At 40.3% G+C, this 23,212-nt stretch overlaps 1 protein-coding gene across 4 annotated transcripts in view; it reads left to right on the top strand.

The window, feature by feature from the left end:
- Nucleotides 1–23,212, top strand: part of CSMD3 (CUB and Sushi multiple domains 3) — a 1,318,842-nt gene that overhangs the window by 588,944 nt on the left and 706,686 nt on the right. For all 4 annotated transcript variants that reach the window (XM_075063193.1, XM_075063192.1, XM_075063195.1 and 1 more), the window contains one exon: nucleotides 4,049–4,170. In XM_075063193.1, the coding sequence (XP_074919294.1) occupies nucleotides 4,049–4,170 (122 nt within the window). The remainder of the gene's footprint in view (nucleotides 1–4,048; nucleotides 4,171–23,212) is intronic.

Genomic DNA, 23,212 nt, shown 5'->3' with positions numbered 1-23,212 from the left:
TTCAAACCTCTTGATCTGTTCAGTGTAACTGGGGAACCTGTAAATGTGCCCATGAACTGAGCGGAGAGAGGCCAATCCTTAACTGCTATTTTCAACCCTGTTATTCTTTATTTATACAGTAAGGCTTAAGACACTTGTCAACTCATGTTGCCTCAATTTTTGTCCAGAACCAGCCTTCCACTTTTCTGATACTGGCAAATCATACCTATATAATGTCATTTGGCATTGGCATATCTTTCTTGTATGTTTATTATCCAGTATACTGGAAATAAGATCAAGTCTAAGATAGTCGTAGACTCTGAGCATGATCCAGAGATCAAGCACTAACTGAAAATTATAGGGGGTGCCCAGTCTGTCTCCACAAGCTACCAGTACATGGCAGAAGCACATACATGGTGTACAGTGAAACCAGAAGGTGAAAAGCACCCACCAGCAAAAACAAAAGTCAGCGCCTGTGGAGCCTAACCAACAGTACAAGTAGGGCATTACAGTCAGATACACCATACCAGCAAGACATTTATAGCTGGTACAGCATTCTGAAAAGACACAGGAGGAGCAGAACATGGGGCCACTGTGGTCCCATGCTGGCAGCTCCTTCAGCGTGGCTATATGCCCACAGCCCTGTCCTCTGGCGGGGCTGCTGTATAAACACAGGAGACCCTGCATGGAAGGGCTAGAGGATGGTACAGCTGCATTGGAGAAGCTGCAGGCCTGGGGCCACCGAGAGGCCTCACATTCTGCTCCTTTCGCTGCTGCAGTTCCAAAGTCTCTGGTACAGCCGGAGGAGGACAGAGCCCCAGGTAGTGAGGGTGGATCATGAGGAGGGGATAGGGAGAGCATGGGGGCCCTGGACTGATCATATGCCCCCCATTAGATGCTGCCTCCCCCTGAGGCACCACTTGCACTAATGAGCCTAACACTGAGCACTGATTATCATCTGATCTATAGAATCCATTGTTAACAGTGAATTTCTTCTTTTTTTTTTACTTACTCCCTGCAGTGCTGTAGGAATCAGCACAGAAACATTAGGACAAGGTAATACTTAGGTGAGATGGCTTTTGAGGTATCCCTTGACATCAGATGGGTTGTCAGGAAAAGTTTTCAAGACAGAAATGTGGGATATCTTAGAGATATTAAGGAAACACACTTGCTGCCTTGTGTTTACTTTCCTTCTGTGTGAATGAGACTTGGTTTATATATGAATCATTAAAAAAAAATACTAACTTTGTATATTTTTCAAGAATTTTGTTTTCACTGCTACTACTTCTAAGTGGAAACTGTTCTGCTACCCCTAAAAATAATCACAGCTGTCTGAGTTCTTGCTTTTAGAAATTTTTTCAGTGGTTTGTATGCTCCTTTTTTTGTGGGGGAGGGAGGAGAATAATATGGATTTAGCTGAAAGCTCTACATCAGATCAAGGATATCATAGTTAAAATCTAACTAAATCTAAAAATCTGTTTTTTTTTTCCTATTTGATTTCAGTGGGATTTCAGAATCTGAGATAATTTTGTAGCCTTTTATGTGGTACAGTATCTAAAGTCAGATTAAAATAAAATTGAATAATGGCTTTACTGCTTTATATTTGCATTCTCAAAAAACTAGGACTCCCATTTATCCCTCCTTTTCTCTCCTTAGTCTGTCCTCAGCTATGAGTTCTGTGTTGTTCTAATCTGTGATGGTTTTGTTTATTTTATTATTTATGAGTCATCAGTGTTTGAAAGGAGCCTACTAGATAAATACAATTATGGAAGTTACAGACGAAAAAGATACATTAAATCATCTATTCCAGGTTCTTCAATTTTCTTGCCATGCCACTGTATTTTGGTATAGATATGCACAACATTTGTATGAGATTTAGAGATATATGCAAGCTATTAAGTTGCAAGAAAATGTGGAGGTGCAATTGTGTGTGGCATTGTTTAATTAACAAATACAAGCAATGTTTTAATATAGTTATTTTGATTTATAAACTATTTAAAGCAAAAGGCACCTAACCTTGGACCTTGGTGTCTTTGGCAAAAAATTATATAATACAATATTTATGCAAATTCGGCAGATTTGAAACAGATGATGCTGAAGGCTTTAATAAATTAACAATATCTACCATGACTTCCAAGACTCATGTCAAACCCATCACTTTTCCACAAACGTCTTGTTGATATTGAGGAAAAGGATCTTTGGGGACAATTATTCTTGGTTGTTACAGAAACTACAATAATTTCATTATAATGATTATGTTCTTGTTAAGAACATTGAGCTTGTTATAAAATACCTTCTGCTCTTTCTTTTCTTTAGCAGCAGTGTTTTCAAAATATTTTCTTTTGCAGAAACATTTTCAAATACTCTTTGTGCACATATTGTTGAATGAGTCATGCCAGTCACACAGTCAAAGTGGGGAGAACAAAGAAATTATGCTGGTGGTTTTTAGATATTATCTCTAAGCTTTAAAGAAGTTTCTTGATCTAGTAAATACTTTTTGTGTAGATTTGCATAGGAGAACAACAATTGGTGCGAATGAAACTTGGAGAGTGGGTTCAATGAATCTACTAACTTGATCTCTTACTCTCTCATATTTGCTGAGTGACATGCAGACTGTAGTTAGTTCCCACTGGAAATGCAGATGGAAATTACTGCAGGAAATGTAAACATGAGTTGGAATCGCTAAAGTTGGAAAAAAGAGTAGGTAATGAACAGCGTGTGGACTTCTTTAGTATCTTAGTAAACCTAAGTTTCCGTTTATGAAAACCTCAGGACCCTCAAGAAAAGCTCTGCATCTTAGAACAAGCTGGCTTTGATTTAGTGTCTACCCCTGCCCAAATTAGCATGCTTTGTTAAAGTGTAAGCAAATTGTATGATAGATTCAACTATCTTAGTCAAAATTTAAATCAGTGAAGTGAAATTGTCTGCCAGACTCCAGCATGAGCAATTATTTTTCTGCTTCTGCAGCTTACTCACTACAGTGCTATAGGAATCAGCACAGAAACATGACAAAAGGCTCAAGTATTGCTTAACCCAGAAAAAGGTTGATCAGGAATGTTTTCAACTCAGGTATACAGAATGTCAAAGAAACAGCACAGACCCAAAGCCTACATACACTATCTCTGTGAGAGGCTTGGCTTGTATGTTGTTTAAGGTATGCTTATTCACACTATGTGAAATCCTGTCATTATGGCAGCCAACGACAAAACTCTCAATTGACTTCAACAGGACCAGGATTTCACCTACTACGTAATAAAGCACGGTTCTGCACAAATGGTCCCATTGATGTAAGAGAATATTTGTGGGGTAAAGTGCTACTCATCATGAATAAGGGTGGCACAATCTCATCCTAAACAGAGAAGAAAAGTCCGTTAATGTTTCATATTTTGCTAGAACACTGTTTTCACTAGTACTACATCTAAATGTAAGATATCCTGCTCTATCTCTAAGTAGTCACAACTGACTTTTTAAAAATACATTTACAGTAGTTAATAGTTCACATGCTCTGTTCTTTAAAAACTGGTATAGCTTACTTCATTTAAGGGCAGAATCTGCAGAGTTTCCTTTGAAAGATCTCTTTATTGCAACCATGAATGTAACTCCAGCAGAGACAAAAGCAATAGACGTACTAGCGTGAACAAAGGACAACTAATCCTCAAAAACATGCCAGTAGTAAAAGTGTGCTTTGTCATTAAGTCTGGTATATGAACACTTCTCTTTACAGGTATTTTTGAGAGTAATGAAATAATGTATTTATCTTTTTACATTATTCTGATTTATTTAAAATAAATAGAACCATTACTTTATATAATCTTGGTGCATACTCTTAATCACAGCTAGTTTGTTTTGTGTCTTTTCAAAGGTCATATCTTGAACCTTAGAGTATGTGCATTTCACTTGTGTCTCTGAATAATGCAACACAAATGTGATGATCTTATATTGCAATGGGTATATTGTTAACTGGTATTTTAATACTTTGCATATTTTTAATGTAGGAGAGAGAATGTTTTATGCATTTGCTGTACATGTTTCATGCATGAATTCTAAGTTAAACATTTTATTTTTGCAGTAAAAACTTGTGGATCTAATCTTCAGGGACCCAGTGGCACCTTTACATCACCCAATTTTCCATTCCAATATGACAGTAATGCTCAATGTGTTTGGGTCATCACAGCTATAAATACCAATAAGGTAAGTTTAAAACTTAGTGCTAGTTTAAAAAAGCAACAGTGCAAAAGCATGCACTGACTCTAATATTTATTTTAATATTATTTATTACTAAAGTGCAGTTCATATTTCTATGAACATTATTGGTTATGTATGGACAGATAGTGAAAGAACGATGAATATCTACCTCTAGAGTATTTTGCTTTTTGTTTTCCAGTAGATGCTATCATGTTTATGTTGTAAGTCACAAAAGTGATACTTAGTAAAATAAAATTACCAGTATATCAAAACAATAAGGGTCCAGTTTTGCTGAGACTTACAGTTGGAAGGGTTGTATGACATGAAAGATAATGCTTTATGGCTGGTTGGGTTGCAAAATCTGTGATGACATCGCTGGGGTTCTGACATTTGGTGAGTTTCATTTAATATGGAGCAGTGCAAAAGCTGAATAACTGTATGATTGACTAATTGAACCACTGTACTGAAACACATGCCCAGGTATCAGTAGCTAAATTCTGTTTGCATATATCCCACTGAAAACCTGTTGCAGTGAATGGATTTGCACTTATATAATTGAAAAGAAATGAGACATGTATCTCAGAGTGACACTCTGTTGAAGAGCGTCTTCTTTTGTAATAGCTGCTGCAAGGTTGGATGTGCCCCTTAAACCACCTCTGTTACTTATTCTTCCCCATATCGTGGAACGCTCAGCAAATCCTTTCTGGGTTTGTGGTTCTACAGTGCAGAGAGGACAAACTACAGTGGGGGAGGGTAAAGCTAGCATTACATTTGTTGTGCCCATGCTAAACTGCAGGAAATCTTCAGAAAAGCAAGGTTAATAAGGCCTTAGTTTGTTTTTTTTAACTTCAAGGAACACTTCACATTGCAGAACCAGGGTTTAAAGTGGGTGTCTCCAATACAGTATGTCTCCAATATAGCCATGATGTTTGATACCTAGGTAAGGGTGTGAAGCCCTGGAGCTGAAAGTAGAGGCACAAGTCTTCTGCATACATGGTTGTGATCTCCAGTGGATCTCCCCAAGATCCTTGGTTGAGATACTTGTTTGTTCCTATGACAGAAATGCTGATGCAGGTGTAATAGGGTTTGGGCAGGGGTATGGTAAAATGGGATGCTACCTTACTCTAAGTTATCTCAGTGGGATGAGAAGCAACCAGTCTCTTACCACCCCTGGGATTACCTAGCGGAACAAGTTGGGCATAGCTCCCTGCCTGTGGGAAGGGATGGGACACTAGTAACTCATGGGGACTTCCTTTCCCCTATCTACTTAGTGAGGCTACACTATCAGGGCCTTACCTACTGGGTCCCCAGAACACTCTGTGGTTTGGTTTAAGGCTGTAATCCAATTACTTTCCCTCTTGAGGGACATCGCAGTTGCTCATGAGACCCTAGGACTGAACCTGAACACTGGAGATTATGGTGAGGAAGTTTCCAGATCGCCTTATCTTCTCGTCACAATACCTCTTACCTAGGGAAGTGGTGGAATCTCCTTCCTTAGAAGTTTTTAGGGTCAGGCTTGACAAATGCCTGGCTGGGATGATTTAGCTGGGGATTGGTCCTGCTTTGAGCAGGAGGTTGGACTGGATGACCTCCTGAGGTCTCATCCAAACCTGATATTCTTTGATTCTGTGATTCTTCCCCAGATGCTCCTCCTACCCATGTCAGATCTTTCTGTGAGGTGGAGTGTTCCCACCTGGTTACTAGATAGATTCCTGATAATTAACATACCCCTAAGAGTGTAGTAGCTTTATCTTGAAGTGAACTGTTAAAAAGAGTGTGAGCACACACACACACCATCACCATCACCACCACCAGCATCAAATTAAATGGAACAGATTTGTGTTCCTCTGGAAAAGCCTAAAAATAGGGGGACAGAGAAAATTTTTAACAAGTTACAAAATATACTAAGCAGTTGAAAGATTTTAATATGTACTAAAGCAGAGGTCGGCAACCTTTCAGAAGTGGTGTGCCAAGTTCACTGTAATTTAAGGTTTCGCGTGCCACTAATACATTTTAACGTTTGTAGAAGGTCTCTCTATATGTCTATATTATATAAATAAACTATTGTTGTATTTAAAGTAAATAAGGTTTTAAAAATATTTAAGAAGCTTCATTAAAAATAAAATTAAAATACAATCTTATCGATTTAGTGTGATCCTTGCTTGGGATCCTAGTCTGGGGTCCTGGCCACTGGCCCCACTCAGCCCGCTGCCAGGCTGGGTGAATGGAACCTCAGGCTGGCAACGGGTTGAGTGGTGCCAGGAGCCAGGACCAGTGAGCCACTTGGCCTGCTGCTGATCTGAGGTCCCGGCCACTGGTCCCGCTCAGCTTGCTGCCAGCTGAGTGAATGGAAACCCAGACCAGCAACGGGCTGAGCAGAGCTAGTGGCTGGAACCCCAGACAAGAATCCCAGGCCGTGCTCAGCCCGCTGCTTGTCTGGGCTGAGCGGGGCTGGTGGCTGGAACCTTAGACCGGCAGTGGGCTGAGTGGCTCAGCCCATTGCTGGTCTGCGGTCCTGGCCACTGGCCCCACTCTGCCCGCTGCCAGATGAGTGAATGGGACCCCAGACTGGCAGCGGGCTGAGCAGGGCCAGCAGCTGGACCCCAGACTGGCAGCGGGCTGAGCGGGGCTGGTGACTGGAACCCCAGACAAGGATCCCAGGCCTTGCTCAGCCCGGTGCTGGTTTTGGCTGAGCAGGGCTGCCCGGAGGGAGGGCAAAAGGGGCAATTTACCTCGCCTCTGCCTCCCTCCATCCCCCAGCACCTCAGTGCGCCACATCAGGAGCGGCCCTGAACAGCACTGGAGCGGCAGAACCTGAGCTCTTTCCACTGAGTCAGAGCCATGTGGTAAGGGGGCAGGGCTGCAAGCTCTGGTCCTGCTGGAACCACGCCACTGCAGCGCTGTTCAGGGGCCAGGATAGCTCCTGGATGTGGCACACTGCGGCTCCGAGAGAGGGGAGAGGTGGTGGTAACCCAGGAGCAGCCCTGGACAGCACTGCTGGAAGCGGTGAGGGGATGGGGAATAGGGAGTTGGATCGTGGACATTCCAGGGGTCTATCAGGACTCGGCGGGGGGGTGGATGCAGTCGGGACAGTCAGGAGATGGGGGAGTTGGTGAGGGGTGGGGTCCTGGAGTGTGGTTGTGGGGGGGTGAGGGGACAAAGAGGAGGATGGGTCGGGGATTCTGAGAGGGGCAGTCGGAGGGCAGGAAGTGGGTGGGGGTCAGATAGGGGGCAGGACCAGGCTGTTTGGGGAGGCACAGCCTTCCCTATCCTAAAGCTCATTCAGCAGCTTGAGGCTATATAACACAAAGCTATTTAACACAAAGTGCCAAGCTGTTATCTTTTCCCTTAGGGTTACCATCCCTTTCACTTCTCAAATGCCAAATTATAGTCTATATTTAATTTCAGTGCCATAGGGAGATTTCTGTCAGGGGAGGGTAGCTTCGTTTAAAATTAGCCACTTTAGATTAACCGTGATAGAGCCAAGAGAACCATAGGGGAGAGATCACATGAGAAGAGCAATATCATACACCACCTACCTCCTTCCCAACCCTACCAAAGGAGACTCCCCTCCTCTGCATCCCCGAGGCTCCAGAGAGGTTAATTCAGTGGTTCTCAAACTTTTGTACTGGTGACTCCTTTCACATAGCAAACCTCTGAGTGCGACCCCCTCTTATAAATTAAAAACACTTTTAAATATATTTAACACTATTATAAATGCTGGAGGCACAGCTCCCTTGGAGGGCATGGATCGTAGCACACTCCTCATCAGTACTCAGCCTGGGCCGGGGAAGCCAGTGATCCAACCAACAGACCTAATTCAGTGATGAATCCTGGTCTCAGGCCACCTGACACATTTTGTGCATATGCTAAGAAAAAGAAGACTGCTCCCTGCACAGCTGGTCTCAGGGCAAAGTGGTAGCGGTGGATGGGGGATACTGGGCTCCCACAGCTTGGTCCCTCTCTGCTGGATCACTTTATACCCTTCACTGGGGTCTCTAGAGCTGTTGTTCTCTTCCCTCTATGGGGCCCCCCCTGGCTGGATGTGTCATCTTGTTCACAGTGGGTTCCCATTCTCCTCTCTCTCCACTGACTGTCGCCCCACTTGCTGGCTCTCTTGGCCCCACCACTGTGTCTGTACACAGCTCTCTCTGGCCTCCCATGCTGCTTTGCTCATCCTGGGTTCAAGCCTCAGCTTCCTCCACCCTGCTTAGGGCTGCTCTTCCTGACTCTCCTTCCTCCAGCACACAAGGGGGCTGGGATATGAGCTGTGGCTCGCTGGTTGATCTGGTTGCCTGGTCAATCAGTCTGACTGACTACTTCCTATTAATTGGTTCTGGTGCTGGGGGTGCTGCTGCACCCCCTGGTTTGAAGTAGCAATAACAACCCAAATAAATGGTTTCTGCTTCAGCATCCCCACTATAAAATGTGTTCCAGCACCACTGTTCCCATTGGGCCTGGTCTGGAGGTCATTGATTGGCCAGAGGCCCAGTCTATCTCAAGATCCTCACTCCACTTTGACACTTCCCCTTTCCCCTGGTACGGGGGGAGGTCCAGCCAAAAAGTACCTACAAAATTTTAATAAGGGACCTACTGTCCCCTATACATGACAGAAAAAATAAGGGAAAACTCATGAGAGGAACCTCATTTTCCCAGAATCCTCTCCACACCCCTAGTCCCTTCATTCAGTTTCCCTGTTTTCTATAGAAAGTGACGGTCTGATTATTGGATATTTATTTTGGATGTATATGAATAAAAGACCTGTTAAATGTGCCCTATGGTATTTCTGTTTACTCTGTTTGTAGCACTATTCTTTTCTAAAGAATATCTAATTTAGCTAATTTGAATTCACAGCAGTTTAGTATTTCTTAAAATTAATGAAAATCTGTTTCCTTGAAAAAAAAGCTTTTTTGTTATCGAGTATAATTTGCTTTACTCTTCATTATGGTGTAATTCTATATACTAGTATTTGTTTAGATTGTAATTTAGTTATAATATATTAAACTGTTAGATTCTGACCATGTAAACTACAGTGAATTTTTACTGAGCCTTATGAAATTATATAACTTGGGGAAGTGGGGGAAATGAAAGAAGTAACAATTCACCCTTTAAAGATACAATAAACTTATTTTCACATATTTTAATGGGAGAATATTTAACGTTGACTTTTTGCGTGTTTCATCACACCCATTCTTCTGTTCAAGATGCCTCTCTCTGTATTAAAAGGCTGTGCATCTTTGAAACAGAATCTGAAATATGCTTAGCAACATATCATTGGTTTTGACTCTTAAGCAGTCTTGCCTCACTCATTAACTATGTTGGTGCTGCCTAACCTATTACTGGGATGACACACTTGGCCTCCAGGATGAGAGGTGGCTGTTGACTGTAGAAGTAGGGTTTCTACAAAGCCATTTTTTATTAATCATGATAGTTCTCGCCTTACCTGTCTGCCTGTTCACTGTTTAAACGTGCAGGTTTCACAGTTATTCCTTTTTAATTGAATGTTCAAGACACAGTAAACTTTGCACAATTGGTCAATACTGATAATTTATCTACACTGTAGCTCTTACTTCAGCTGATTGGAAAAAAAACTTTGACACAATTTATCACCAAATTTGAAACATTGCATGAAATCCTATGAATTTAGCTGAAAATCTGTTTAGGAGAAAAAGGGAGGAAATAAGTTCAGACAAGGTCAAAATGATTCAATATTTTCAGAACAAAATATTTTGTTTTGTATAAAGGACTTTTCATTTAGATTTTTTTTAATTTTGTATTGTCTTTCATAATTTAAAAAAAGATAAATTGAAACAAAATGTTTTTGATTTTCTCAAAGCAAAACATTCTGATGTATCTAAAAAGAAAAAGCATCCATGCTCAAAAAGTGTGTTTAAGCACTTGTTTAAACACGTGATTAAATCCATCATATTTAAGTGCATTCATGCATAGGCATGGATTTTAAGCATTTGCTTAAGACCTTTCCTGAATAAGAGGCTTAATGAATTTAGGCCCAGATTTTTAAAGAGAGTTAGGTGCCTAGTGGGACTTCCAAACCATGTAGGTACTGCACTCCCATTGAAATCAGTCAGAGTTAGGCATCTAAATGCCTTTAATAATCTGCCCCTTTAGGTACTTCATAGGCTAAGGCCCAGATTTTTAAAGGTATTTAGGCATTGCTTCACTCAGCATTGCAATGCCTAACTCCCATTGACTTTCAATGACATTTATGTTCCTAGGTCAGTTGGGCATTGCAATACTGAGTGGAGCAATGCTTAAATAATTTTAAAAATCGGGGCCTTCCTGGTGGTGGTTTTCAAAATTTACTATGGATAGATGGAGTGTAATTTTCAAAAGCTCACAAAGTTTTTTTTCACTTGATCATTCAAAAACACTTCTCCTTAGTGAAGACTATTTTCCTGACAGATTTCAACTTCTTCCTTTGAGCTATTTTGACATTAGAGCTGGTTTAAAAAAGAAAAAGTGGATAAATGTTTTATGGTTTGAGACTGTATTACTTCCCTCCACCCCCCAGCTCTTCACAATCCCAGCTCCTTTTACTTTTGATCCCAACTCTATCACCTTTAAAAGAGATTAAATTTAGGAAATTTCAAACCAAAAGGTGAAAGTCATATTTTAGTGTCCGAGAATACATGCTTCTAATGGAAACCGTTCTAGAGTCTTAACTATAGCATGTGGGTATTCACCCATGAAAGCTCATGCTCCAATATGTCTGTTAGTCTATAAGGCGCCACAGGACTCTTTGCTGCTTTTACAGATCCTGACTAACACGGCTACCCCTCTGATACTTAACTATAGCAGGCATTGCCATTACTACTGTAGGCCTAGATTCAGCAAAATATTCATATGCTTAACTTTAAACATGTTGGTAATCCTATTCTTGTTCAAAAAAGCATTTCCTTAATGGTTTAAGTCTTATTGACTTCAATAGGACTTCAGGCTCTTAAAGATAAGGACATGCTTTAGTGTTTTGGTAAATAGGAGTAGGGTTAAATTAAGTATGTATTGAAGTGCTTTGCTGAACCAGAGCAGTGATCTGGAATAGCTGCTTCACATCATTGGTATATTTGATATGTCTGGAATATCAGTGTCATGGGCAAACTCTTAATTAAGCAACATATTGGTAACTGTTATGACCTTATGTTTCAAACCCAGGACAAATGGCTACAAAGGGAGGGGTAGTAATTAATCCCAGAGGGGTTAAAAGGCCTCTCCCTATCCACTGAGGGGAGATAGCCATGGAGAAATAAGGTTCAGCTGGAACAGGGGTTACCAGGGAACTAATTAGGTTCAGCTGGCCCCAGTTGCTGGAGACTTTTTTAAACCCTCCCTGGCATGGAAGCAGGGGGGAGAGTGAGAGCAGCAGAGAAGTTGTGAGTGAGTAGGTGCAGCAGGACTCTGAACTCTTCCAACAAGGAAGACTGCCCTCTGTTCCCAGAAGGGGAGAACACCAGCACAAGGGAGTAAGGGACGGATCAGCCAGACCCTGTGTGACCTGGAAGGACTTTGCTTTGCCCAAGCCTGTCTCAAAGGGAAAAACTGACTGAGCCAGCTGAGGAGAAGCAGGCACTTTGCCACACTTAATTGTACAATATCGTCTGTTAGTGAGGACTCCTGCATTTGTGTGGAATCCCAGTGAAGCCATTTGGACTCCATATGGGCTCAGACTATGCTACATTGGTGGATCCCAGGGTAGGATGAGGGACAATAGTCATAAAACCTGTTTATATTGGTGTCTGACTTGGTCTGAAAACATTGCCCTTTGCAAATCTTACTGCAGGCATTCAATTTCATTCTAATTTAAACTAGTTGATACATAATAATACTATTCTGTGAAAATCACACTACCTCTGACTGATTTTTGATATCTTAAAGTTAAGCAGGGTTGGGATTGATCAGTGTTTTGATTGGAGGGGAAGAAACATTTAGGTGTTGTAAGTACTATAGAGGCAATCCAAGAGATTGTATTGAAGATTGTACCAAGGTCAAAGAAAATGAGAAAGGAGGAACTATCAGCAGTAGAAAGGGTGTTAAAACTTACACATACAGTGGTTTTCATTCTCTGCCAAGAAGGAAATTCAGTATTATTTTTGTTGGGAATAATGTTGTGAGAGCAGTGAATGAGGAGAACAAAGAAGAACGTATTTTAGCACTTTACTGAGAGAGAAAAAATCCAGTAGTTAGTAATATTCATCATGGTCATTAATTTTATTTTTAAAATTCTTTCTTGAAAAGAATATGCACAGATTATCACAGTAATGACGGGGACTGTGGTACATTTCAGAGAGTTGGAAAGCTAAAAAAAATATTCAGTCTCTACTTTTACGTAATTATGAATATTTGTATTGTGGTAGCACCTAGGGGCTCTGATTAGATACTGTTCAGACACATAATAAAAAGACAGTCCCTGTGTGACACACACTGGGTCCAGGGTGAAGACTGTCCTAATATCATTCAACTCCTTTAAAAAAGTCCAGAGGTACATGGGGAGGAAATCTGTCTGCTTATCACATAATTAATTTTGTCCACTTATTTCTTTGAGCAGTTTTTATAAGTATAGACTTCTAGCCCTTCATGGCTAAATTAAAAATCTCAATGTCCTAGTATCCAGCCTATTAATTATATATTAGGGCTGCAGTAATATTTCTTTAAAAATCAAGGATTCTTATGGCAATGCTTGGTTGTTGCTCTAAGATGATCGTTGAAGTTATTTTGAAATGTTGTTACTGGGGTGTGTTTAATTGATCATCCTGATTTTAAAAAAAATCAAACTAAAACAGTATTGTATCAGAACATTGCTGTCCTAATCACAAATTACTCCTATCCAGCTACAACTTTTTGGATGAATTGTTCAGTCTGAGATTTCTAAGAAGTGCAGAGTTAAAGATAATGAGGGAACAAATCTGAAGAAGTGGATGATAGATGAAGATCAGCACAAGTAACCTTAGACTGTTACATGCTGGTCCAGGAGTATAATTGTAGCCTGTGTGTGGTTATCAGTGTGATGGGTGACAAGTGCTTGCTAGAGGAGTCAAAAAACATTTGAGGAAACTGCCCCGGAGTGGAGTTATAGGAAAGAGAACGAGAGAGTGAGCCCAGGGCAATTTTACTATATATATATCTATATCTATAATCAGTTTCTGTGTGGCATGTATTGGAGGGTTACCATTTATTAAGCTGATCCTGACAGAATCACTAACTTTGCCACCTATCCAATTCTGAATTGATTTCTGCTGAGTTCTACTAATGTAGCCATATTGTCCTGGATGTAACAGATAATAATACTTGCCCCACAAGAATGCTTAGAGGCTTAATTTATTAATGTTTATAAAGCTCTTTGAGACCTTCAGACTGAAGATGCTGTAAAATGTGATTATTAGTACTAATGTCTAATAAAATGTATTTATTATGATGCCAATGTGACTTTAATAATTGATATCTTTGGCTGTCCAGGTAGCTCTCAGCTGACATTAAAAGTGAAGTCAAGTTTCTTATTAAATCCAGTGTTATAGTTAGGACTAGATCATCATCATCATCACCCTGATTAACTGAGCTGCAGAGAATGGATGCGCAACATAACAAGCCCTCTCCTCCTTTTGAGGGCCACAGAATAGCAAAGCTCTATGGACAGATAGTCATGTTGAGTATTATGACTAAGGGTGAGAGAATCTGACTTACAGGGGGCATCTTTGTCATGATTAAATTCATATATTCACAAAATGTGAGGCTTATAAGAATAGCATGATATTTTCCTTCCTTATAAAAGACAGAAATAAAAGCAGTAATAGAAAGAGAAGTAAAGGTTCCTTTTTTCAAAGTATCCCTTAGACAGCTGTGATGAGATGCCCAATGTTTATACAATTTTATGCCAAGTCCACCAATGCCTCAAGTACGAACTGATCTTTTGATGTTTTAGGCCCTCTTTTGTTTCATTTGTTATTAGATCATTCAAAAATATTCTGAGGAAAATTGGGTAGATGTAGCAGTTAAAAAGGAAAATTCAGCCCTGGTGTAAATGTAAATTGACGTCATTCTTATGCTATGTTGAATTTGGTTCTAAGGATCTGTTTCTCTCCTGACTAGCTTCAATGATGTATGCATTGGAGTTGTAGCCATGCCAGTCTCCAAATATTAGAGGATCATAGACTCATAGATTTTAAGGTCAGAAGGGACCATTATGATCATCTAGTCTGACCTCCTGCATAATGCAGGCCACAGAATCTTACCCACCCACTCCTGTTTCAAACCAGTGTCTGAACCACTGAAGTTGTCAAGTCATGGTTTAAAGACTTCAAGATGCAGAGAATCTTCCAGCAAGTGACCAGTGCCCCATACTGCAGAGGAAGGCGAAAAACCCCCAGGGTCTCTACCAATCTGCCCTGGAAGAAAATTCCTTCCCAACCACAAATATGGCGATCAGCTAAACCCTGAGCATGTGGGCAAGACTCACCAGTCAGACAACTAGGAAAGAATTCTCTGTAGTAACTCAGATCCCACCTCATCTAACACCCATCATAAGCTATTGGTCATATTTACCGCTAATAGTCAAAGACCAATTAATTGCCATAATTAGGCTATCTCATTATACCATCCCTTGAAGCCAAATATGTCTTTTACCCCCACTACTCCCCTGGGAAGGGTGTTCCAGAACTTCACTCCTCTGATGGTTAGAAACTTTTGTCTAATTTCAAGTCTAAACTTCCTAATGGCCTGTTTAAATCCATTTGATCTTGTGTCCACATTGGTAATGAGCATAAATCATTTCTCTCGCTCCCTGGTATTTATTCCTCTGATATATTTATAGAGAGCAATCATATCTCCCCTCAGCCTTCTTTTTGTTAAGCTAAACAAGCCAAGCTCTTTCAGAGTCTCCTTTCATAAGACAGGTTTTCCATTCCTAGTAGTCCCTCTCTGTACCTGTTCCAGTTTGAATTCATCCTTCTTAAACATGGGAGACCAGAACTGCACACGGTATTCCAGATGAGGTCTCACCAGTGCCTTGTATAATGGTACCAACACCTCCTTATCTCTACTGGAAATACCTCACCTGATGCATCCCAAGATCGCATTAGCTTTTTTCATGGCTATATCACATTGGCAGCTCATTGTCATCCTGTGATCAACAAATACTCAAATCCTTCTCCTCTGTTACTTCCAATTGATGTGTCCCCAGTTTATAACAATTCTTGTTATTAATTTATGGATAGCTCAGTGGTATGAGTATTGGCCTGCTAAACTCAGGGTTGTGAGTTCAGTCCTTGAGGGGGCCATTTAGGGATTGGGGCAAAAATCTGTCTGGGGATTGGTCCTGCTTTGAGGAGGGGGTTGGACTAGGTAACCTTCTGAGGTCCCTTCCAACTCTGAGATTCTATGAAATTTATGACCTTGCACTTTTCACTATTAAATTTCATCCTATTTCTATTACTCCAGTTTACAAGGTCATCCAGATCTTCCTGTATGATATCTCGGTCCTTCTCTGTATTGGCAATACCTCCCAGCTTTGTGTCATTCACAAAGTTTATTATCACATTCCCACTTTTTGTGCCAAAGTCAGTAATACAAAGATTAAATAAGATTGGTCCCAAAACCGATCCCTGAGGAACTCCACTAGTAACGTCCCTCCAGCCTGACAGTTCACCTTTCAGTACAACCTGTTGTTGTCTCCCCTTTAATCAGTTCCTTATCCACCTTTCAATTTTCGTATTGATCCCCATCTAGCTAATAATTCCCCATGTGGAACTGTATTAAATGCCTTACTGAAATTGAGGTAAGTTAGATCCACTGCGTTTCCTTTGTCTAAAAAATCTGTTACCTTCTCAAATAATTATGATCTCCTTGTAAAACCATGTTGTGTTTTGTCCCAATTACCATTGACCTCAATGTCCTTAACTACTTTCTCCTTCAAAATTTTTTCAAGACCTTGCATACTACAGATGTCAAACTCACAGTCCTGTAGTTGCCTGGATCACCTTTTTTCCCTTCCTTAAATATAGGAACTATGTTAGTAATTCTCCAGTCATACAGTACAACCCCTAAGTTTACAAATTCATTAAAAATTCTTGCTAATGAAATGCTTGCAATTTCATGTGCCATTTCCTTTAATATTCTTGGATGAAGATTATCTGGGCCCCTGGATTTAGTCCCATTAAGCTGTTCGAGTTTGGCTTCTACCTCAGATATGGTAATATCTACTTCCATATCCTCATTCCCATTTGTCATCCTACCATTATCCCTAATGGTAGGATGACAATTAAAGAATGAGGCAAAGTATTTGTTTAGATATTGGGCCATGCCTAGTATATTCTTAATCTCCAATCCATCCTCAGTGTTTAGCGGTCCCACTCCTTCTTTCTTTTTTTTTTCTTCTTATTTATATGGCTGTAGAACCTTTTACTATTGGTTTTAATTCCCTTTGCAGGGTCCAACTCTACATGGCTTTTGGCCTTTCTCACTTTATCCCTAGATGTTCTGACCTCAATAAGGTAGCTTTCCTTGCTGATCACTCCAATCTTCCACTCCTTGTAGGCTTTTTGCTTTTTCTTAATCACCTCTTTGAGATGCTTGTTCGTTCTGCAACTCCTTCCTATAAATTGTTTCCCCTTTCTTAGGATGCAGGCTTCTGCTAGTTTCTGCAACTTTGACTTGAAGTAATGCCAGAGCTCCTCCATCTTTAGGTCCCCAAGTTATTCAGTCCAATCCGCTTCCCTAATTTCCTTAGTTTTTTTTTAAGTTAGCCATTTTGAAATCAAAAACCCTAGTCACAAATCCATTTTGGATTATCCTTCCAATTAGTTTAAACTGAATTAGCTCATGATCACTTGAACCAAGGTTGTCCCCTACAATCATTTCTTCTTTGAGATCCTCACTACTCACCAAAACCAAATCTAAAATGCCATCCCCTCTTGTTGGTTCAACTACTTGGTGAAGGAATCCATCAGCTGTCGCATCTAGGAAAATCTGAGCCCTATTACTATTACTAGCAGTTGTCCTCCAGTCTATATCTGGGAAGTTAGTCTCCCATAATCACACAATTCCCATTAGTATTTACTTCATTAAAAACATAAAGTCTCTATCCGTATCCAAGTAAGATCCCTGTAGTCTATGGCACACTCCAAGCACTATCCGAGGGGTGGCTCTAGTAGATTTCTTCCCAAATGTGATTTTTGCCCAGACAGACTGTCTTATCCATTCCATTCCTTCTTATTTCTTTAGTCTGTCACATCACTGATATACACTGCTACTCCACCACCTTTGCCTTTATTTCTGTCTTTCCTAAACAGCACATACACTTCAATACCTGTACTCCAGTCATGACTACTATTCGACCATGTTTCTGTTATCCCTATAATATCTGGTTTCACTTCCTGCATCAGTAACTCTAGTTCCTCCATTTTGTTACCTAAGCTCCTCGCATTGGTGTACAAACATCTTAATTCTTGCTGTTTGGCTTCACTCACATTCTTTACCCAATTAGGCCCAGATATTCTACCACCAGTATCACCTATTAGAATGGTATCTTTGCTACCCTTCCTCCTTATGTCCATTCTCCTGCCCATGGCTGTATCCTTTCTTACTTTGTTTTCTTCCCTTTCAATGTTAAAATCTGGCATGGAGATTACCTGGACATCTCCCATCCATCTCCCCTGATTCCTAGTTTAAAGCTCTCTTAACCAGTTGTGCCAGCCTCCATCCTAGAAGTCTATTTCCCTCCCTACTCAGATGAAGTCAATCCCGAGAGAACAGTCCTCTGTCCGTGAATGCCTCCCAGTGGCAATACATGCAAAAGCCCTCCTTATAGCACTACTGCCTGAACCATCTGCTGATCATCATAATCTTGTCACACCTTTGTTGGCCTTCTCTAGGAGTCCCACTGAAGATCACCTGAGCCTCAATTTCCTTGAGAGACAAGGTGGATAAGGTAATATCTTTCATTGGACCAACATCTGTTGGTGAAAGGGAGACACTTTTGAGCCACACAAAGCAGAAGTGCTCTCTCTCATCAATAGAAGCTGGTTCAGTACAAGATATTACCTCACCCACCTGTCTCTCTAGCTTCAGTGATATCAGTTCAATGTCACCACAACACAGATTTGAGAGAGATCTTTGGTTCCAGTAAGCCACCTGCCTCCAGACTTTTTTGCTGCATTACAGTTGGCCCCTCTATGCACATTGTTAATCAAATGCACCAGTCATTTCCAACCCTTACTTGCAGTGGAGTAGAACCATAACTTTTGATAACAGAAGACCAGTACAGGACCATTACGGCAAAAAGGAATTAAAGGCTGTGAGAACAGCACCTAATTAGGCTGCATTGTCAGTACCACTTCGGGTCTGATCTATCAGTTTCTAATGAAAAGTGGTTTATTACAAAATCCTCTGTCTTAGCAGCAGTGTAAGAGATCATCAATCCTGTTGTCATAGGTCTCACCCGCACTCTGAACTTTAGGGTACAGATGTGGGGACCTGCATGAACACCTCTAAGCTTAACTACCAGCTTAGATCTGGTCTCGCTGCCACCATCCAGATTTCTGAGTTATCTGGAAAACTCTGTCTTCCCCCAAAAAACCTTCCCCTCCCTGGGTAGCCTTGAGAGACTCCTCTACCAAGTCCCTGGTGAACACTGATCCAAATCCCTTAGATCTTAAAACAAGGAAGAATTACTCCTCCCCCCGCCCCAATCAATCCTTGGTGAGTCCAGATTCAATTCCCTTGAATCTAAAAAACAGGGGAAAACTCAATCAAGATCTTAAAAGGAAGGCTTTTAATTAAAGAAAAGAAAGGTAAAAGGAAAAAAAACTCACTGGGAGACAGCATACAAGACAACAGATTTAAAACATAGGATGTTCCCCTGGGCAAAAACCTTAGTACACACAAGAATACCCAAATTTGATTACTCCCCTAATTGCACAAAGACATGTTACAAAAGAAAATAAACATAAACCTATTTATTCCTTTCAAAAACTTACTACTCTGATAAGAGGCTGGTTCCTTGATCTTTTTCACTCCGGCTGAAACTGACTCTAAACAAAGGAAACTTCCCTCCTTCCTTTTGAAACATCTTGTTCGCCCATTGGTTCCTCTGGTCAGGTGTCAGCTAGGCTAGGTGAACTTCTTAACCATTTACAGGTAAGAGGCATTAACCCTTAACTATCTGTTTGACACCTGTGATAAATACTTATTGTATGGCCGAAGAAGGCAATGACTTTAATATCAGATTGCATGGTTTGAGAAGTGGAGCCGGAGAAATTAAATAAAAATCAATTATGGAGGAAGGACCATGTGTATGGGAGTCAAATGTTAAGTCTCATTGATCTGAGTACACAGGAGCAAAGAGATAAGCTTCATAAATATTTGGTGCATTGTTGCTCTTCAGATTTTTGTATTAGCATTCTCACCTGGAATCTGCTCTGGGAAGTCTATCTGTTCAGTTATTAAGAATATAATTAAAGTTACCTCTAGAAAAATCTGAGGTGAAAGATCCATAAATACTAATCCAGATAAATAAGAATCCATGGTATGTGGGCATGAGTAGTGAATGTAGTATAAGAATGTTATCATCCAGGTTATCAACCATATTTGCCCTTGTGGTTGGAAATAATGTTCTTCATTTTTATGAAGGGAACTACTTTATGGATTGGGATATCTGTTCCACATGTTTTGGTGTTATAGGACAAAGCAAGAAAATTACTTTTCCAGCTTCATCTAAATTTCAAATGCTCCAGTTCAGTTAAGTAAGTTTTCTATATAAGAAATGCAACTAATTTATGACAGTTTTGATATGTGAGATTCTTTTGTTCACTTTAAAATATTTTATTGTGAGCTAAAATTAGTGATATCTGAAATGTCTGGAATAAGTTAAATGATTTAGTTGAACCAAAAGGCATGTTTCCCGTGAATGGCACCTGTCCTATTTGGGTATTGTCATCACAGACATACCCCATCAATCACTGCTTAATATTGAAGTCTTATGACTCAAATTCAGGAACTCTGGAATCTGTTTTGAAGCCCTGACATCTAAAGCATTATTTGGAGTTCTGCATGTACTGTCAGACACAGACTATATAGAGATACATGTCACAGTGTTGCTTTGTTATATATTCCCTTTTCTGTTCTTTTTTTTAAATCTCGAGTGTATAGGGTGAAACCTTGACTGCACTATAGTCAATGGTAAAACTCCCATTGAAGCCAAAGTATATTATCCCAGTGGTTCTCAAAATATCAGTAGTCTTACCTTTCTAATGCGAAGGATGCACCCTCTCACCCCCACCACAGCAGCCCCTGAGCTGGGGCTGGGAAGGAGTGGGGTCTCTGTCTGGCAGCTGCAGTCCTGGAGATGGGGAAAGTCACCTCTTTCTCTGGCCGCTGCAGTCCTGCATGTCCAAAATCCCTCCCCACCCCCTCTTCTCACACCACTGCCCCCTCACACCTATGCCCTATTCCCCCAAGGCTACCACCTCACCTTACATGTGCATCTTCTCCAGGGTCTAGGCACTTAATTAGTGGAGTCACACCTGTGCAGCTCCACTAATTAGGTGGATGGTCCTTCATTTTTTTGTGGGCAGCCGCCCAGGCATGCAACTTAGAGGGAACTATCCGTGGACCACCTGAATGGAGCTTGTCCACGGACCACAGTTTGAGAACCTCTGTTTTAGCTTATTGTATCCTAGAGAACAAAGACAGATTCTGTGCTGTAGTATGGCTGCTCTGCCCCCTAAAGGTGGTGCAGCAGGCCACAAGAGGATCACCTTATTTAGGGGAACCTCTGAGTGTAAGCTAGTATAACAGCTCTAATGCCATCTTTCCCCTGGTTAGGGGTAAGGGCAAGGAAAGAGGGCATGCCTACTATTTCCCTATGGTCTGTTAATCTTGAGCTGCCACATTGGATAGTCAACACAAATTAGAACAGCCTTCAGGCTCCCCTCAGTTTCACAGCAGGATCAGACAGTGCACAACTGGCCCAGGACTACAAAGCCATATTTGCAACACCATCTTCTGAAGTGCACTGTCTACTTCTCTACTACAATCAACAATCAGTGTCACTATCTACAGGTAATTTACAAATCTGTGTAATTTTCAGAGTATCATTTTAAAGTTACCCCAAGGCAATTACTGGGTTGGCAACTGATGCATTTTATTTATTTAAATGTAATTTTAGGAGAGATTTAATATTTTCATTTGCACTGTGTGTGTGTTGTACCTATAGTTGCATCTCCCAAGTATGTTGCTACATAGTATCTGCAAAATAATGTACATACATTAAAAATACATCTATAAAAATTAGAGGGAAAGAGCACAAATATGAGGCATTCCAGGCTGAAAACAATCTCTAAAATCTATCTATTCTGATTACATATCTAAAAGATCCTTTCATCTGTTTCTTGTACATCATCCTGTAGCACTAAACTCATTACTCCTTGGCTCCCAAGAAGTATCTCGAATGAAAACCATGCTGTATGTATGTGGAGAAGTGCGATATGCCAGTACAAACATCTTGAATGACGTTTTCAGTATGAATAATTTAAGCTGCTGATAATATTTTATACCAGTGAAATACAAATAAAAAATTCTTTACTTAGAGGGAAAAAGAACCTGCTTTGTGAAGATAAGAATTGGTATATTTTATTAATATTTCTACTATGAGAAAGAAACAAACTAATTTATTAATATTCAAGGCAAGATACATATCACCATTAAGAACTGCAAAGTGGTCAAGTAAGGATAATAAAATTTGTATACAAACCTAGTCAGAAAGATGAAGACATAAAAATGACATGAACACGAAATATCTTCTCAAATTTCTATATTTGCATTTGTTAAACATTAATGGGCCTTCACCTCTACAATTTCTCTGAGATTGTTCTTTTTTATTCTTGATAATTTCACATGTATATGTGTCAGTCTGTCTAGTTGTGCTCATCATGTGGTAATGTAAAGTATCAAATCTAAAATCCTTTTATTATCTTCGGATTCTCTTTGATAGAAGTTTCCAAAATTATTCAGCATCTCTCAAAATGGAATGTATGTATTTACAGTTTTTTGCTCTGTGATAGCTTTATGATACATATCTCACTTTCATAAGCATCCTACGGTACAGTAATTATACAATCTTACAACAACACATTCATATATTGCAGGACACTGTCTGAAAGAGCAGACAGTGAGTAGTCAGTTTGTCTGTGGCATGCAGTTTTGTTCACAAGTAGAGGATGCCTTTTAAGACACACTGCCTCAGAAAAACTTGATCCAAATTGTTATAAGTAGAGTTCCGACAGCCTGTCTAAAATCATTGCAGAACATCCTGCTGTCTTACATTGACTCAAGTATGCTGCAGTAGGTCTAGTATACTCAGCAGAATATTTAGTTTGCCAGGTAGTGCAAGATTGTGAGCCCCTAACCCCATTGGTTAGGAGGAATAATCCTGTTTACTTCACTGGGACTACTCATGTAAATAACTGAACGGTGTGAGTAAGGGCTTCACAATCTGGCCTTGAACCTCATTGTGTCTGTTTCCTTGTCTGTAAAATGGGGAGAAAAATACTTCAAATACCTCATGGGATGTTGTGAGGACTAATTAGATTTCACAGTGCCTTGAAAGTACAAAATATTGGTGGTGGTTTTATTCTGACATGGGGTGATGAGATTTGATAAATTTACTTTTAAGTACATTGTAATGCTACAATTTGTCTAGGTTTTAAAAGCTGAAAAAACATGATCTCTCTCTTCACTCTTCCTAGACCAAACCAGCTTCTTGAGTTACATTTCCTCCCACTCAAGAGATGGAACCAGAGTAACTCTAAGTTTTGATGCCATTGTGTTGATTAGGTTCTAGCCAGCTCTCAGACTTGAGATGTTCCATTCTTCAGTGGGTTGGGGACAATTCTCTTGCCAGCTGATTAGCTGAAGAGTAAAAAGAGTTATCTTCTGTCTAGGAAAGACCCAGTCACACTTATGCATGCAGCGTAAGTGCAGCACCATTTCAGACACTGGCAGGCATCTGATAATGCCAAACTGCTATATTGGACCTTACGTG

This window comes from Chelonoidis abingdonii, chromosome 2 (assembly GCF_003597395.2).
Source record: "Chelonoidis abingdonii isolate Lonesome George chromosome 2, CheloAbing_2.0, whole genome shotgun sequence".
Taxonomy (NCBI): Eukaryota; Metazoa; Chordata; order Testudines; family Testudinidae; genus Chelonoidis; species Chelonoidis abingdonii.
The sequence above is the reverse complement of the archived record's forward strand: the minus strand, read 5'-3'. Positions and strand labels throughout refer to the sequence as shown.